Source organism: Caloenas nicobarica, chromosome 31 (genome assembly GCF_036013445.1).
Source record: "Caloenas nicobarica isolate bCalNic1 chromosome 31, bCalNic1.hap1, whole genome shotgun sequence".
Classification (NCBI taxonomy): domain Eukaryota; kingdom Metazoa; phylum Chordata; class Aves; order Columbiformes; family Columbidae; genus Caloenas; species Caloenas nicobarica.
In genome coordinates, this window is record NC_088275.1 from 3,026,268 (window position 1) to 3,043,088 (window position 16,821).

The 16,821-nt window shown below is 46.8% G+C and overlaps 4 protein-coding genes across 5 annotated transcripts; 3 read left to right on the forward strand and 1 right to left on the reverse strand.

Moving 5' to 3' along the window:
• Nucleotides 1-2,516: 2,516 nt before the first annotated feature.
• LOC136000022 (feather keratin 4-like) lies at nucleotides 2,517-3,236 on the forward strand. The gene is made up of 2 exons (XM_065653690.1): nucleotides 2,517-2,620; nucleotides 2,864-3,236. Exons 1-2 carry the CDS (start codon nucleotides 2,517-2,519, stop codon nucleotides 3,234-3,236), a joined length of 477 nt encoding a protein of 158 aa, XP_065509762.1.
• Nucleotides 3,237-10,809: 7,573 nt separating this feature from the next.
• LOC136000060 (feather keratin B-4-like) lies at nucleotides 10,810-11,148 on the forward strand. The gene has a single exon (XM_065653736.1). The coding sequence runs from the start codon at nucleotides 10,816-10,818 to the stop codon at nucleotides 11,146-11,148; it is 333 nt and encodes a 110-aa protein (XP_065509808.1). The 5' UTR covers nucleotides 10,810-10,815.
• A 1,044-nt stretch (nucleotides 11,149-12,192) lies between these two features.
• Nucleotides 12,193-13,496, reverse strand: LOC136000020 (scale keratin-like). Of its 2 annotated transcripts, XM_065653688.1 has the most exons (3): nucleotides 13,194-13,458; nucleotides 12,714-12,728; nucleotides 12,193-12,308 (listed from the first exon to the last, which is right to left on the reverse strand). In XM_065653688.1, exons 1-3 carry the CDS (start codon nucleotides 13,456-13,458, stop codon nucleotides 12,193-12,195), a joined length of 396 nt encoding a protein of 131 aa, XP_065509760.1. The 2 variants fall into 2 exon arrangements, with proteins under 2 accessions (XP_065509760.1, XP_065509761.1); XM_065653689.1 differs by lacking the exons at nucleotides 12,193-12,308; nucleotides 12,714-12,728 and having other exon boundaries at nucleotides 13,090-13,496.
• Nucleotides 13,497-14,793: 1,297 nt separating this feature from the next.
• On the forward strand, nucleotides 14,794-15,919 carry LOC136000036 (scale keratin-like). The gene is made up of 2 exons (XM_065653709.1): nucleotides 14,794-14,831; nucleotides 15,251-15,919. The coding sequence occupies exon 2, from the start codon at nucleotides 15,272-15,274 to the stop codon at nucleotides 15,638-15,640; it is 369 nt and encodes a 122-aa protein (XP_065509781.1). The 5' UTR covers nucleotides 14,794-14,831; nucleotides 15,251-15,271; the 3' UTR covers nucleotides 15,641-15,919.
• The last annotated feature ends 902 nt before the right edge of the window (nucleotides 15,920-16,821 follow it).

The following is a 16,821-nucleotide window of genomic DNA, read 5'->3' on the forward strand; positions in this document are numbered from 1 at the left end:
AAATAATCTATAGATACTGTTATGCAAATTAATTCCTCAAATAGTTACTAGATACCAGGTGATATAGAGGAAATTATTTTTTAAAAAAGCCTGCTAATCCCTTAGAATATGGAGAAGTACTGAGGAATAGACAGGGTTGGTGAACCTAAAAAAGGGTAGGGCAATTTATTTGAGAATCTTCTTGAAATACAAAATGGCTTAAACCAAACATTGAGCTATTTTTTAACTAAAAATAAATTAGCTGCAATTCCTGCAGCCAGGAACAATGACATAGATTTTAGAACCCAACGACTGACGTGTACTCCCAAATCTTAATAATACATTATAATAGAAGTGATATGAGAATTCAAATATAGGTCACATATCTTAAATTTGCACATAATATGATACTTTGCATGCCTAGCATGTTAATAAAAGCTTCTGATAAACTTTGAAGTTCTCAGGAACTTAATACCAAGCCAAACAAGTTTCTGTTCCCAGGGGATCTTCACAAAGGCACTTCTAATTTAGGGATGATTTACATGTCTCAGTAGCTAAGGTGCTAGGAGAGCAAAAACCTCAGTACTAATACCTGTGTCTAGGATTGCATATGTATTTTACTCCTTTACTATTTATTTTACCAGACACAGCAGTGCAACATATTTGTGGATGTGGAAGTTAACCTAAAAACATTTGCTGATGTTTTGAGGTCTGAGATAAGAATAAAAATGGATTTGTGGTTTCTTTCAATAAAGAACTCCTAAGAGATCAGGCTGAGAATTAGAAACAGCCAGGAAAGATCCTGTATTAATAAGATTTATGCTTCAGACTTCCAAAGAAGTGCTACCATTTGATATTGTCTTGTTAGACTGGACTTGTAACACTCTCTTTTTTTTTTTTCTTCTCCCACGGTGAAGAAGCAGTATCTTAAACGTTTTTTCTAGTTGTGTCTCAGCCTTTGTACACAGCCGTAACTCTTTTCAGTTGCTCCTGACTCTCACAGGGTTCTTCAGTGTCCTCCCCTTTTAGCAATATTTGTCCTTCTCTCATTTTGGGCCTGGTGAAAATTGTGTGTGTATTCCTGGCCATTTTCTGAAAAAAAATCAGTCTCTCCTCTCTTTTCCTGAAAAGTGGCTCAAGTCCCCAGACTACAAGTGCTCATGGGTTTAATTCCAAAAGCTGAGATTCTTCATGGTTTCCAACAGTATTTACCTTGCAGAGGGTACAAGGGACTGCATTGTATAAATTCTGCTTAATCTCCTTTAATGACACCAGGCAGATCCAAAAGGGTTTTGAAGGCAGAATAAATTCTTCTGAATTAATCATTCTAGCGTTCCCAGAAATTAACTTGTCCCAGAATATTTTAAGATGAAAGAAATTTGTGGCCAGATATACATGCCACAAGATAAGGAAGTGAAGCAGTAATAAACACAAATACTGAGGTAAAAAAACCATGTAATCAGTAGTGGCTCATAAACAACTTCATACACAAAGAATGCCCCAAGTCGTTGGGCAACTTGGGACTTAGTATAAAAACCTGAGCAACTCAAGGCTCTTCCATCCATTTCTCTTGCCTTCTTTGCCTTGGTGAATAAGGTAAGTCTGAATTCATTTATTATCTCTTTACATGTTGAGCTTTTGCCTTGATGATTTTGTAGCTTTTCCTCACTAATGTTGTAATACATTCAGCTTTTTTTCTCTGAGGGAGGAAGGGGTTTTCATATGAAAGAGGAAGTTTTCTGTTGGTGGTCAGTTATAAAAAATCATTGAATAAGCCAGTTAGCCACAAGTTAGACAGGCCTATGTAATTAGCTTTGGGATCCAAAGAAGTTTTCAGGTCCTGCAGCTGAACAAAAAATATCTTTAGTGAGTTCTTGTGTCTTTTCAGAGTAGTGTGCTGCTCTGTGGAAAATTTGGCTGAGATCTGAAGATCAGAAGAACATGGGGATACTGGCAGTCCTGGGTCACCAGCCCTCCACATAGAAAGCAATCATCATACCATGCCTGCCTTTGAAACTCAATTTGTAGTTCTTCTGCAGGGAAGGAGTGACCTTTAACCTGTTTCTTCTCCATCCTCCAAACAGCTGTGGACAGATTTGCACTGTAGCAGTTCTGAGATGTGGTGATGATTTAAATATCAATATCAATACGCAAAAATAAAAGTGTTTCTGAATTCAGCTGCCTGTCATTTTACTTCTTACTGAACAAATTTTAAGTGCTTAGATTTCTATTTTCCACTTTCTAAAACTAGGAGAAGACACCCAAGATGGAACATGCATGAGAGGAAGTGATAGGAATGAAATGGAAAAGGCTATTTGCTATACTAGGATGTTTGTCATCATCGAGCATTTAGCAAAGACGCAAGCCTTGCAGCAGGAATAACAAGCTGAGTCTTACCCATTCCAGCAGAGCACCTTCACCTGAAAGCTACAGTCACTCCACATTTCTCTAGGATACACAGACCCCTAACAGTTTTCCTGTGTGCAGCCGCAACTGCAAGGGGAAGTGGTGAAAGTGCCTTTTCCCAGGGCAGTGTTATGGCCACGTGGTTAGGGCATCCTCTGCAATATGAGCAAAGAGGCTTTCAGCACCAGCGTGTACACCAGTTCCTGTGTGAGCTGACTAACCACAAAGGCTTCAGGATAAGTTCCCAACTGAAACACACCAGTGCTATCTTCCCCAGCAGTCTCCTTTAAGAAATTGCAAGCTCAACTCAACCCTGTTTTCAAAGTACTTCCTCTGGATCTGGTGAAAAATGTCATCTTGCTCCCCATGGAATCTCTTTTTAGTTTGTCATATACTCACCTTATCAGAGAATTTCACCTGCACAAACAGAGTTTTGGTTAAATTCTTGTATTGCATTTGTTTCTGGTTTTGTGTTTCAGATTTATCTCCACCACATAGACATGTCTTGCTACGATCTGTGTCCACCCACCCCCTCTGGCCCAACCCCGCTGGCAAATAGCTGCAATGAGCCCTGCGTCAGGCAGTGCCAGGACTCAACAGTGGTGATCCAGCCTTCTCCTGTAGTGGTGACCCTGCCCGGACCCATCCTCAGCTCCTTCCCTCAGAACACCACTGTGGGATCCTCAGCATCCGCAGCTGTTGGGAGTGCTCTCAGTGCTGGAGGGGTCCTCATCTCCTCCGGCAGCTCCCTGGGATTTGGAAGCTTTGGCTATCCAGGCCTGGGTAGTGGCTACAGCCGGCCCTACCGTCGCTACAACACCTACCGCAGTGGCTTCTATGGGCCATGCTGAAGCACGAGGAGCAAGGAGGAAGAAATGACCCGGAACACTGAAGCACAACCCAAGGCAGGACTGAGCTCAGGGCCATGGTTAGATGTCAGACACCCACAACCTGAAGTTAACGAAGCTGCGGGAGCTTGGCGTCTCCTAAAACCAGGCCTCCGCTTGTCTTTTGTTATGCTTTACTTTATATTTCTAATCAAATGTCTTGTTCTCTTATGCTTTTTTGTATTTGATAATGACTAGGTAAAATATGTAATTATTAGTAATTGTTCTGCATGGCTGAATTAGTACAGTTCACTTAAACAATGAAGAAGGAAGATCTCGTTTTGCTGAGTGTGTCATTGTTGGAGGGATGAGTGGGCACTGTCATTAGTGGACCATGGAAATGTATTCCTTACACTTTGCATTGCTTCCTTCCATTCCTCAGCCTCATTAAATTTGTGCTGCATCATACCTCGAGTCTGCCTGTACTTCTTTCATCTCCCAGCCCCTTTTCCAGATTGTCTATGGTAAAACGTGTCCCTTTGCAAGTCATCAGTTCCAGAAACAACTGTGCAAATAACTTCATGCCAGTAGCCAAAGGAGAATGAGTCAGATTTCAGTTGAATAAAAAAGTTTTTATTTTGTCTATGCATGGTATATCAAGCCCAAGACAATTTGTCAAAGGCTGGAAAGCGGTGATGTTCACCTGCAATGGGGGTGTCTCCTGTTTTTGCATAAGGAGGAAATCTTGAAGCAGGCAAGCTGCTTCTGTTTGCACTTTAAAGACCCTTTACCTACTCTACCATGGAGATTGAAAAAGACCCTTTAACTTTAAATATTGCTCTTCTATGAGAAAATATTTGTTTTGAGATGCTTGTCTTAGAAGAGGGATGAGAATGGGGGAACAAGCTCATCTGAGAGAGGGGATTAGCTCCCCTTCATTGAGAAGTGGAATAGCTGAATTTCAGGGAAAAACTCACTGAGGGGAATACAGTTTCTCCTTATCCTTCTGTAGATATAGAAAACAACAGTATCTATGTAGAAAAGAAGGCAGAGAGATGCAGCAGGAAAATATACAGGGGCATGGGGAACACTGGAAATTATAGGGACAAACCTTTTTCTGAAGCACTACCTCGACTTACCTGTTCATAGCTTGCTGCACGAATAGGGTATATGTGCTGTTACCTGGGCAACCTGGAAGAAGATTGTGGCTTTCTTTACCATATCTGTGATATTTAGGAAGACCCTTTAAAAGAAGGGAGAGATTATGCTTTTCCTGAACACAGCTGAACTTGCTCAGAGTAGAGGTTGTGGGAGAGAAGCAGCAAATTGATGCACCCCTCTGAGTGCATCCCAGAGCTTTCTGACCGGTGGCAGCTGACATCAGGCCCTGGTAAGTCTGGGAGGGGATGAAGAGAAGGATATGTGGTGTTTTTGCAAGGGAATTGGCTTTCAAATTTGCTGGCCTGGGTAACACTTCTGGGAGAAAGATATTAAAAGATTCTAAGTTATAACCCTTACTAAGTGTGTCTTTATAAACTGACTCCTATCTCTTGTGTCTAGTACATCTGAACTTTATTGGGCATTGCTTTGTTCTAGCTTAGTCATCTCTGTTGTAAAAAAAGGAGATGTTCAGAGACTGGAGCTTTGGTCCCTAAAGAAAGAAGATTTGAAAAGCTCTACGCGTAGGCTCTGGATGATTCAGTGTCCTGTCAGCCCACATGGCTCACAGCCTGATATCTGTGAAATTTCTTGCTTGGAGTCTTTGTCTGTGCCTGTAAGACTGATGCTGAACTGTAATTAAAGCCAGGGAAAGATGCTGACAAAGTTATATTGACTACAGTCATTTAGTGGAGCTAAATTAAAGGAGGTACATCAGTTACATGAAAGAATAATTTTAAGGTGTAGGTTTTCTTAATAAACAACTGAAGAGGATGGTAAGTTAGCAGTTTGATGTTATAATACAGCAAAAGGTTGGTCTGAATTTAATGTGTAATATATTTTTTGCCATCTCAACTGAACCTGTTGCTTGATCAAAAGGCATGCATTCCAAAGAAGCCATCATTCATTTGCAGGTGTTGCAAAATAACTTTCTCTTATGGAGGCCAACCTGCATATCTAACACAGCAGAGAAGTTAAAATTGCACAGTGTCGACATGGCTGGAAAGAGTCATGGCTGAGACACTGCAGTGAAGTTATCTTTAACATATTTAGGTGGACAGATAACATTTCTCGTAACAAAGTACATTTTGCTACTCTTGCAATCTCCTTCTGCAATTCTCTATTAAACTTTCTTCTAATCAGCCGCACCAAATCTCTCCACAGAGGTAAACCCTGTGCAAGTACACTCTTTCCAAAGTCGGGATGTTTCCTTCAAGCATTCAGAAATTGTAGCAGAAAGGTCTGGTATGCAGCTCAATTCTTCAAAACGAAGAGCAAAACCAACCCTCAAGCATCATTTTCCCTCTTCTTTCCTGTTCCAAAATGCCTTGTTTGGATTGAAACATTGAAACATGTATAGCACAGTCCCAAAGCCAAAGGTTTCTCTGATTTTGTAGTTCATCAGAAAGTGTTTTATTCACTGCTGCAGAATATGAGCTAGATTATCATGTTACAGAGAAAATTTTCTAGGCTAGACAAGCTTAGGAACTGTCTCTCATGTTGTTACTGTTTACTTCAGATATGTCATACCATGTTAGACTGGGGTCTACATAATCAGGCAGCATATGTGCAATAACACATAGTAGTAGACAATAAATCAGCAGCATAAAAACCGATGCATGGTAGAGTACACATACTCTGAACAAAGGAAGTCTGCATCTTCTCTTTTTTGATTTATAAATTTTCATCTGTTGATATGTACCATGGAATAACTGGAAGAAGTTGGTCCCATAGGAAAAAGAATAACATTAGTTGTTTTTGCAGGACACCAAGTCTTTGGTATTCCTGTCAGTGAAGATGTATTTCAATACCAAATTTCGTAAAGCTGAAACCAGAATTGTAGCGTCTGTCTTGCATTCAGGGATAAGGGAAGAGTCAGGAAGGCTCTAAAGAGCAAGAGCTTCTATCGCTTTCTCAGGCTGCCCAGAGGATCTGACATATTCTTGCACATTTTTTAGCTAGTTCCTGCAGTTGTTCGGGTTTTGTTGTTGTTTTTTCTTCTTTCCTATATGGCCTCATTCGCACTAGTGAAATAGTTTTGTTTACTGTTTATTGTCTGGACTTATCCTGGCATTGGATGAAAGCCACAATCCATGGTGTCTCTTTCATCTTTTTGGTTTGCATCCATTAAATATGCCTGGCTCTATATTCTGACCCCACCTTCCCAAAATGTGGATGAGTGAAAATGCAGTTTGGTTAGGAATTTTGTCTGGTCTTTAGCATTTTGGTCACACTGCGCCCATGGGAGTACCACCTGCTGTCAGCACAAGAGCTTTTAAGTCCTGAGTGTGCAATTTGATCCCTGATAAGTGACCATGAGATTTAGGATTACTACTACTCTTTGTAATCACAGAATCACAGAATGCTAGGGATTGGAAGGGACCTCAGAAGATCATCTAGTCCAATCCCCCTGCCGGAGCAGGAATACCTAGATGAAGCTACAGGAAGGCATCCAGGTGGGTTTTGAATGTGTCCAGAGAAGGAGACTCCACAACCCCCCTGGGCAGCCAGTTCCAGTGTTCCGTCACCCTCACTGAGAAGAAGTTTCTTCTCAAATTTAAGTGGAACCTCTTGTGTTCCAGTTTGAACCCATTACCCCTTGTCTTACTGTTGGTTGTCACCGAGAAGAGCCTGGCTCCATCCTCGTGACACCCACCCTTTATATATTTATGAACATTAATGAGGTCACCCCTCAGTCTCCTCTTCTCCAAGCTAAAGAGACCCAGCTCCCTCAGCCTTTCCTCATAAGGGAGATGCTCCACTCCCTTAATCATCTTTGTTGCCCTTTGCTGTACTCTCTCCAGCAGTTCCCTGTCCTTCTTGAAATGAGGAGCCCAGAACTGGACACAATATTCAAGGTGCGGTCTCACCAGGGCAGAGTAGAGGGGAAGGAGAACCTTTCTTAACCTACTAACCACCCCCCTTCTAATACACCCCAGGATGCCATTGGCCTTCCTGGCCACAAGGGCACAGTGGTGGCTCATGGTCATCCTGCTGTTCCCCAGGTCCACCAGGTCCCTTTCCCCTACACTGCTCTCTAATAGGTCATTCCCCAACTTATACTTGAACCTGGGGTTGTTCCTGCCCAGATGTAAGACTCTACATTTGCCCTTGTTATATTTCATTAAATTTTTCCCCGCCCAACTCTCCAGCCTGTCGAGGTCTCGCTGGATGGCAGCACAGCCTTCCAGTGTCAGCCACTCCTCCCAGCTTGGTGTCATCAGCAAACTTGCTAATAGTACACTCTATTCCCTCATCCAAATCATTGATGAATATATTGAATAATACTGGCCCCAGTACTGACCCTTGAGGCACTCCACTAGATACAGGCCTCAATATTCCAACAAGCAATATCTCAAAGGTTTCAGCTCCTAGGAGAGGAGATTGAGACAGCCAGGCTAACTTGACATGTGATCACCTTCAGGAGAGGACTTGTGATTCTTTTCATCATCACCATATCTATTGATGAATTCGTTTTCAAAACCACATGCTGCTTCTCTTATAATCAATAGGTAGTTATTGCTATAGAGGAATATGTTTTTCACATTTTCATACTGCAGTAGCGTGTCTGTGTGTGTGCATTGGTAAGAGCATTGGGGAGAGACTGGTAAATCCATCAGATATCCATCTAGTAAATCTGTCCAGTGACTGCAAAATGGAATGGGATTTTTAACATGCCATTTTGTGCAAATACTTGTTTGTATTTTAAGTAAAAAATGAAAGGACTCTAGCTTGTGACACCATATGATGTGAGGAAGTTTGTGAAATTTATTAGTACTCCTGGTCACAAAACTGAAACGCCCATCATGTTCAAATAGTGTCACACACCTTCACATTTTCTGATTATGCATTATTTGCATGTCTGAGCCATTGATGAAAATGTGTTCTGAACTTTGAAGGCTTTTGTTCTTCAAAAGCATGCAATCACCACGTATTTCACAGGAGAACTTCATGAAGATACAGTTCAGAGATAATTTGCATGTCTCTGCAAATTGTCTCTTCGCATTAGGAGAGGAGAGACTGGAATACTGACCCCTGCCCTAAAGTCTGCTTATGCATTGTATGCAATTACTCTTTAATCTAGAAATTGTCTTTGAAAAAGAAATTGAAATGTTGCATATTGTGATGTTCTTTAAGACCATGAAAAATGAAGACAACATTATTTGCTTTCGAAAGAGGAAAAAAGAACATGAGTATTATAAACTTCTGTGAGTAGTTACCATTAATTTTGAGTATAATTTTGTATAATAGTGCAAGACACAGGAGGGGAAAAGAATAATTTAATGGCAAATGTAAAACTGTTTGGCAACTTTATGATGCCATAGGTAAGCTTCTGCAAATCTTTGAGTACCAGTGTCTCTGAACAGCCTAAAATTCACATGCATCCTCAATCTGACCTGAATTGTTTTCCTGGAGTTTGATGTAGGAAGAAAGCTAAAACTAGTAGACTCCTTAGATTAAGGACTTTGACACTCAATTTCCAAATTGAAGAGCTGTGTCTCAAATTCTTTCATGGAATCATAGTACTTTAGTATTAAATGAATAGATCAGACTGCTGATACTCTTTCATCCTATTTTCTGAGTCAAGAAAGTAAAACGATATATTCCCTCACATAATCTATTTTCCAGTAGGCACCTTTGAGACCGGTTGAGTGTAATCAGCTCTGCAAAGTGCTTTCTGTAACAAAATTATTTTCTGAATTTCTGTGGCCATGTGGCAGTTTGAGAGGAATTTTGCAAATCTACAGTCCAACTCAGAGTCAGAAACACTAGCTTCTGGCCTTTTCAGAGTGAGATGTGTCAAAAACTTATGCTCTCTATGAACAGGGAAGGGGGATTTCACAGGGGAGTTCACATAGATCTTTCCTAATATATGTATTCATCTGTGTCAAATGACATACATCGCATACATTGTGCCTAGGATGCAAAATAATCCCTTTAGTAACTCAGATGAATCAGTTGAGCTGACCAGGAATTACCTGACCTCATAATATTTTAAGATAAAAGAAACCTCTGTAGTGGAATGCATACATTATGATGAGGAAGTTAAATCAAGGCAATAAATACAAACAGTGAGGAAAAAAGTAAATCATCAGCTTGGAGTGTTTTGCATACAAGAAGTCTTTAGCAACTGGCTGGTAAATAACTACATATACAAAGTATGTCTTAGTTCCTCAGGCGCTCTAGAATACAGTATAAAAGCCAGCACAGAGCAAGTTGCTGCCATCCACTTCTGCTTTATTCTCCTTGGTGAAAAGGGTGAGTCTGAATCTGCTTAGTATCTTTCAATGTCCTGAATTGTTGCCTTCATTGCATTTTATTTTTGCACTGTTTTGTCTATAGTACTCTAAGGTTTACGCTCTTTATCAGTGTGTGTGGAAGACCTGCATGTAGCTCTTTCTAGAAAGAAGGTAGCTGTTCTTTGAAGGGTGGCAAGTGCTGGACAGAGGACTTCAGACTAATTTTTCATTTATGTCACTGAAGTATTCAGTTCCAAGATGTTCAAATCTCTGCATACGAATTGCTCAGCAACCAAAAGTAGATGTGGAGAATCTGTACAGAGATTTGGGCTTTCTCAGAGCTTTTTTCTGTAGATACATGAGTAAGTGGGCTCAAATTTTCAAAGGTCTGCTGAGCAATGTTGAAAGCATACTCCTTTTTGCACCAGAATACTATGAAAATAATCCTCCATTTCTAAGCACTTTGAGACTAGAAATATTTTAATCATCTCCTTCTAAAATGCTTTGAATACTTTGGTATTGTTACTGAATACTCGTTACTGAAATATTGATAGTAAAGCTTCCACCTGGTCTGTTTGCTTATGAAATGATTTTGGAAACTGTCAACTTCCATTTCTCCCCCTTCAGAAAAAGGCAGAAAATTGCTTTCTCCGTAAGACTCATGTAAGAGGCAATAAGCAGAAAGAAAAAGGGATGATCAAATAAAAATTAGGCAGAATATTTATTCTTTTGCTGTTTAAGAGACAAGCCCATCTGTGGGGAGGATAACAGCTCCCTTTCACAGGTGAGTGTCACATTATCCAGGTTATACTCCTCACTTCTAGCTGCTGAAGAATAGTTTCTTCTTCTCTCTGTTGTGGAGTGAAGTTTCTCCGAGCTGTATCATATAGAAGATCACAAGCCTTGTCCCTCACTTCCCACCTATTGCAGGGCTGCACTCACCCTGGAGGAGTGTTGTGGGAAATGAGCTATCAAAGACTGCTTAGAAGCAGGTAGAGCAATGAGCTGTCCTATGTAGCGCTGAGGAGTTCAAGTTTCATTGAAATCTCCTTTCAATCTAAGACAGTATTCCATTCTCCACAGTCTCTAGCTAGTTTCTTGCACTCTCCATCATCTTAGGAGCTTAATTGCATGACTATAACTATAATTTCTGTCTTGTGTTTACTTCCTTTCCTGTGTTTCAGACTTAGTTCCATCCTGGAGACATGTCCTGCTATGATCTATGTCCTCCCACCATCTGCAGCCCAACTCCACTGGCGAACAGTTGCAACGAGCCCTGCGTCAGGCAGTGCCAGGACTCAACGTATGTCATCCAGCCCTCCCCTGTGGTGGTGACCCTGCCTGGCCCGATCCTCAGCTCCTTCCCACAAAATACCACCGTGGGATCCTCAGCTTCTGCAGCTGTAGGGGATGCTCTCAACGCTGGGGGAGTCCCCATCTCCTCTGGCAGCTCCTTGGGACTTGGGAGCCTTGGATATTCAGGTCTAGGTGGCCTTTATGGGAGGTCCTACCGTCGTTACAACCGGTGTGGGCCATGATAAAGCCTTGGGGAAAAACCACAAAGGAAAAACCAGAAGCTTAAAAGTGTGATCTGGATGCAGGACTGAGCTCATGACCATGGCTGTATGCTTACTGACCACCCTCAGCTTTTTCCTAAGCTAATGGAACTGCAGGAGCTTGGCATTTCTGATTTAATGCCTTTCTCTGTTATCAATGAGGTGAAAAATGTAACTTTTATTGTTGCATGTAGGAGCTGGGTGACCAGCTGTCAAGCATTGCCTTGAAATGGATGATTAATTTTATCCATATTCAACTCTGTTGCTTTCTTATGCCGTACATTTTAAAAAATATATTTCTCACCCATTAAATCTATGGTGCATCATAATATCTGTCTTGCAATGTTCTTCCTCTCTCTTCCTCTTTGGGCCTACTCTGGAATAAATTTACCGGTGTGTAAATTGTCAGTACCAGGCAGCTCTTCATTTAAATCCTACCATAGCAGTTAGTAAAGAGGTAATCACAGATAAATGCAATAAATTAGTAATATCCCTTTTTTGATAGGTTATATTTTCCTTTAGTCACACTTCTTCAAGAACAATACGAAAGAATCATTCTTGGCTAAAAATTGGTGGGGGGAAAGAGGGGTCCAAATGTTCTTAATACCATAAAATAGCGGTAGCCAAGGGAACAAGGGGAAAGACCCATGAATTGTAGAAACGTGATTTCAGAAGGGTTTGTGAACTGCATTTTTCTGCAGGTGTTGGGGATGGAAACTGGATACTGAAAGCTGTACTTCACAACCTCTAAGACTGTTAACAAAGCCACACTTAATAGGGATGTAAACAGAATTCTTATTGTAATATGCAGCAGAACTTCAATGAGAATTAAAGTTATAGGAAAAGAAGACAAACCTCTCCTGAATTGATAGAGTTTAAAATCCACACACTTTTTAAATTAGTCCATGAAAAATATCCTCAACCAGCATAAAATGAGAACTAAAATAGGAAGAATGAAGACAGTTAATCCAAAGAAAAAGTAGATGGACACTTGGAGAAGATTAACCAGGGATACTCCTGCTACCTTTAGCATGGCCCACAGCTGCTGCAGAGGAACTGGCTGTACTGGTGGAAGGAGTATGGGCTGCAGTACCCACTGCTGAGCATGGAGAGGGCTGAAATCCCATAGCCAAGAGGGGCCCTAGAGTTATACAGATAACCGGAGGGGCTCCCCAATCCAAGGTATTGCAAAAGGAAAAAAGCAGTGAAATCTAGCAGAGCTGGTGCTGCTCCCAGGTGGAGAAGGCTAGGCAAAGGAGTGCTGCCAGAGACTGTCTTGCTCTTTGCTTTCCCCCAGCTCCTGCAAGTCCTACCAAAAGGCTCTCTCTCCCCTGCCTGCTGCCTGCCTGCATCATCCCTCTCCGATCATTGCCTTCTCTACCAGCCCCTGGGCATCTCAAGACCAGTATATGACCTCCCTCAGATAATGGGCTCTGCCTCCAAGGGTCTTCCCAAAGAGGGACGAGAACAGAAGGAGACATAACTGGGATGCAGGAAAACTTTATTGTGCCCAGAGGATCAGCAGATATTGTCAGAGAGACGGTGGGCAAAACCAAAAGAGGCTGGTTGCCATGTGTTACAAGAGGAAGAGCAATCTTCTCAAGAGCATGGCTTCTTGCTCCAGATGCCCCCTTCATGCAGCATTGCAGCTCCCGAGGACTTGGTCCATCAGGCCCGCAGAGCCATTGGGGTCCAGGTCCTGCCTCGTCTGACAGCTGAGAAGAGAGGGAGGAGAGCAGAGAGCAGGAGAAGAGGGCAGCGAAGGGCCGAGGCTGTGCGGCACTGCCAGCTGCCCAGGCGTTGGCTGGGGCTGGGGCTGCTCAGCACTTCTCAGTGCCCTGTGCCTGGTAGCCCAGCCCTGCATGGCTGACGTTGGCATTGGCGTTTGGGCTGGCGGCACCGCCGGGGGCTCTGCGTCTGGGTCTAGCAGGGCCCACAGTTGTCCCACAGCCTCCTGCTGTAGCGGGGCAAGGCGCAAGGGCTGGAGGCGGGAGAAGCGTAGTAGGGTCTGCCAAAGGTGCAGAGGCCCCCGGAGCCCTGGGTGGCCCCGGCACCGTAGAGGCCCCCCAGCCCCAGGGAGCCCCCGAAGGCGGGTGCTCCGGAGGAGCCCACCACGGCTTGCTGGGGGAAGGAGCTGAGGATGGGGCCGGGGAAGGTGACGACGACGGGGGGCGGCTGGATGAGGGCCGTTGAGTCGGGGCACTGCCGGGCGCACAGCTCGTTGCAGCTGTCAGCGATGGGCTGTGGGACGGCGACGCTGGTTGGTGCTGGGCGCAGGTCCGAGCAAGACATCTTTGCGTGGGATCAAACGGCGCTCTGCAAGAGGGCAGAGATCGCAAGTGAGCAGCAGAGGGGAGCACCCGAGGCGGAGGGGCTGGAGCAGGGGGCCAGGAGGACAAGCGCTCGCAGACTTACCCTGTTCCCTCAGGAGAAGGCAGCCAGAGCAGTGGTTGGGAGAGCCTGGCAGTGGCAGAGCTTTTATAGCGGTCCTGCCGTTGCTCAGCACCAGCTGGGCCAATCAGCAGAGGCAGCACTCCCTCCTGCTGACACCTATGGGGCTGTGCACCTCCTGCCCCTCCCTGAGTCAGCATCTCCTTGGCAGACCAGCACATGCCGCTTGCGAGGCTTTCTAGCCCTTTGTGCTCTGTGGGCTAAATGACAGGATGCATCTCCCTGCTCGGGGAAGTAGAAGGCAGGAGATGGCCATGCTTCTGCGGCTCCTTGCTGCCTGACTGGTGCTCTGCTGCAGGGAAACCTCTGCCCTGTGCCTGCTGCCAGGCTCTGCTGTGAATAGAGCCGGTGGCAAGGGCGAGCGGGGCCAGCACAGCTGAGGGCTGCTGTGGCTTTGGCGTCAGCCAGCGCTCCCAGCTGCCCAGCACCCTGAAGGGCAGCCCCTGCCCAGCACCATCGCCCAGCATTGGGCTTCCCATGAGACTTGCAAGCGGCCCGCGGGGCTGGGGCGGGCCTGGAGTGAGCCTGTGCCACTTCAGCACAGGTCGGGGGCTGTGCTCCTTGCAACACGCACGTCGCGGAAGGGCACAAGGGGTCTTGCTCCCCCAGGCTTGCCGAGGTCCATGGCCAAGGCCTGAAGGCAGATGGAGGCTGACTGTGTTGGGCTGGCGAGTGATACATCGTGCTGAGCAGGCAGTGCCCGAGAGGAGTGCCTTTGATTTGGTGTTTCGTAACCTCGCGCCTCTGTAGATAATAGCTCCACGGTGCATGTCATGCGGTCGCTGGCGTGCGGGAGACCCTGGTCTTCCGTGTGGCTCTGCAAAGCAGACGTGGGGCCACGCCGAGACCAAGCCCTTGCAGAAGAGCTATGGCACGCAGGGCGCTTGCAGTCAGCCTTTGTCACGCTGTGTGCCCTCTTTCACACAGAGATAATGAAAAGACAGTGGGGCTAATTGGGCCCCGTGAGGTGGCAGCTGGCAAGCGTCTGAACGGGGTAATTGCAGGGGCTGACAGAGCGGGTTGGGGCTGGAGAGGAAACGGCGTCAGCAAAACAGCCCCGTGCCACGCAGGGAGAAGGCGGGGGCTCGGCCAGCGCAGGACACGTGCCTCCAGTGCGGCCAGCTCCTCCCCCCACTCTCTGGTGCGGCATAAAAGCGCTGCCCTTGCTGTGCATGGGCATCCACTGCTCCTGCCTCGCTCTGCTCAGGAGAAGGGTAGGTGGGTGCCTGCAGGTCTCTGCCTCCTGTAGCTGGGGCCGGCGTGGGGGATCCCTGGCCAGGAGAGCTGCGCCAGCGGCGGGCGTGCTGGCAGCAGGCTTGGTCGGCCAGGCTGGGCTGAGCCACGACGGGAGGAGGAAGGAGCCCCGTGGCCAGGCCACGCAGAGCTGGGCCCTGCACAGGCTCTCTGCGAGGGCTCGTGTGCCCTCTCTTTGCGGAGAGAGATGACAAGGAGAGGGCTGCAGAGAGCAGGGCGCTGAGGGGGGCTGGCTGGGCAAAGGACAAAGAGCGGGCAGTGCGGCAAGGGGGTGGCCCTGGTCCCTCCAGCTCCAGGACAGCCAAGGGAACAGGGCAGTGCTGAGCCGGGGAGCCTTCTCCTCATGCATGACAGCTGTCCTTGGGGCTGTGTCTTTCAGGCTCATCGCTCTCACACAAAGATGTCTTGCTCTGACCTGCGCCCAGCACCAACCAGCGTCGCCGTCCCACAGCCCATCGCTGACAGCTGCAACGAGCTGTGCGCCCGGCAGTGCCCCGACTCGACGGCCTTCATCCAGCCGCCCCCCGTCGTCGTCACCTTCCCCGGCCCCATCCTCACCTCCTTCCCCCAGCAAGCCGTGGTGGGCTCCTCCGGAGCACCCGCCTTCGGGGGCTCCCTGGGGCTGGGAGGCCTCTACGGTGCCGGGGCCACCCAGGGCTCCGGGGGCCTCTGCACCTTTGGCAGACCCTACTACGCTTCTCCCGCCTCCAGCCCTTGCGCCTTGCCCCGCTACAGCAGGAGGCTGTGGGACAACTGGGGGCCCTGCTAGACCCGGACACAGAGCTCCCTGGGTTCCTGGGCCACCTCTGCCTCACACCTCCACTCCTTTCCTGCCTCTTTCCCCTCTGTCCATGCCGCCTCTCCTCCTTGCCCAGTCCCTTGCCCAGACGCGCGACTCTACCATCGTCCCACAGGGCACTCCTTAGTCTCTGCAATGGCCACCGCCTGGGATAAGAAGCCTGAAGGAACAGCTCTCTTGAAGCCTCCAGGGACAACCTGACTGCCTCTACCTTAAGTGTCTTTCTCCAGAGGTTCCTTTCCTGCACTGCAATAAAACAAGCTTGCATCCAACGCCTGCCTCTCCTCCTTTTCTTTCAGAGCCCAGTGTGGGCTGCAGGGCTCCCCTTGCCAATGCACGTGACCCCCGCCAGCCAGACCAGGGCAATCTCTCAGCCACAACAGTTCCAGGCTGAGTTCATTCTGAGACACCCCGCGACCCCTGCAGCTCTGGCCACACATGGTCCCGTATTTGAGCTCCGAGAGTCCCACCTCAGTGCAGGCTGCTCCCCTGTCTGTGGGACACGTGGCACTTGCAGACCTCCAGTTTCAGCGCGCATGAGCCTGGCTGCCCCAGGGACTGGCACCCCCCCGGGGACAATGCCTGCATCGGATCCAGCCACTTTGTTCCTCCGTGGCTCTGCGTGAGGCCCTGGAGAGAAAGCAAACGGGAGCCTTCTCCTACCTCTTCTTCCTCCCCTTCCCACTCCCGTCTCCTTTCCTCTAGTTTTCTTCCTCTTCTCCTTCCCCTTCTCACAGCCAGCACAGACCAACACACTGGCGGCTGCTCCTCCCTTCTCTGTTACAGACGATCAATCACAGAAATCACAGCCTGATTCATGTGGCAGGAGCTTTGCAGGGCATCTTGTCATGCTGCTGCCTCAAGCAGCAGCACCCAGAGCCGGCTGCCCAGCACCGCGTCCAGTTAGCTTTTGCGTGTCTCTGAGGACGGGGAGTCCACAACCCTCCCGAGGAAACCTGTGCAACTGCTCGTCACACTCACACGGAAAAAGTGGTCTGGCCTGTTGAGCCAGACCTGCCTCCTGCCTCTCAGCTGGTGCCCGTTGCCTCTTGTCCTGACACCGGTCACCTCAGAAAAGAGCCTGGCTCCATCTTCTTGATGCCTTCCATTCAGGCACGTGTGCAGCTTGGTGAGAAACACTCTGAGGCTCC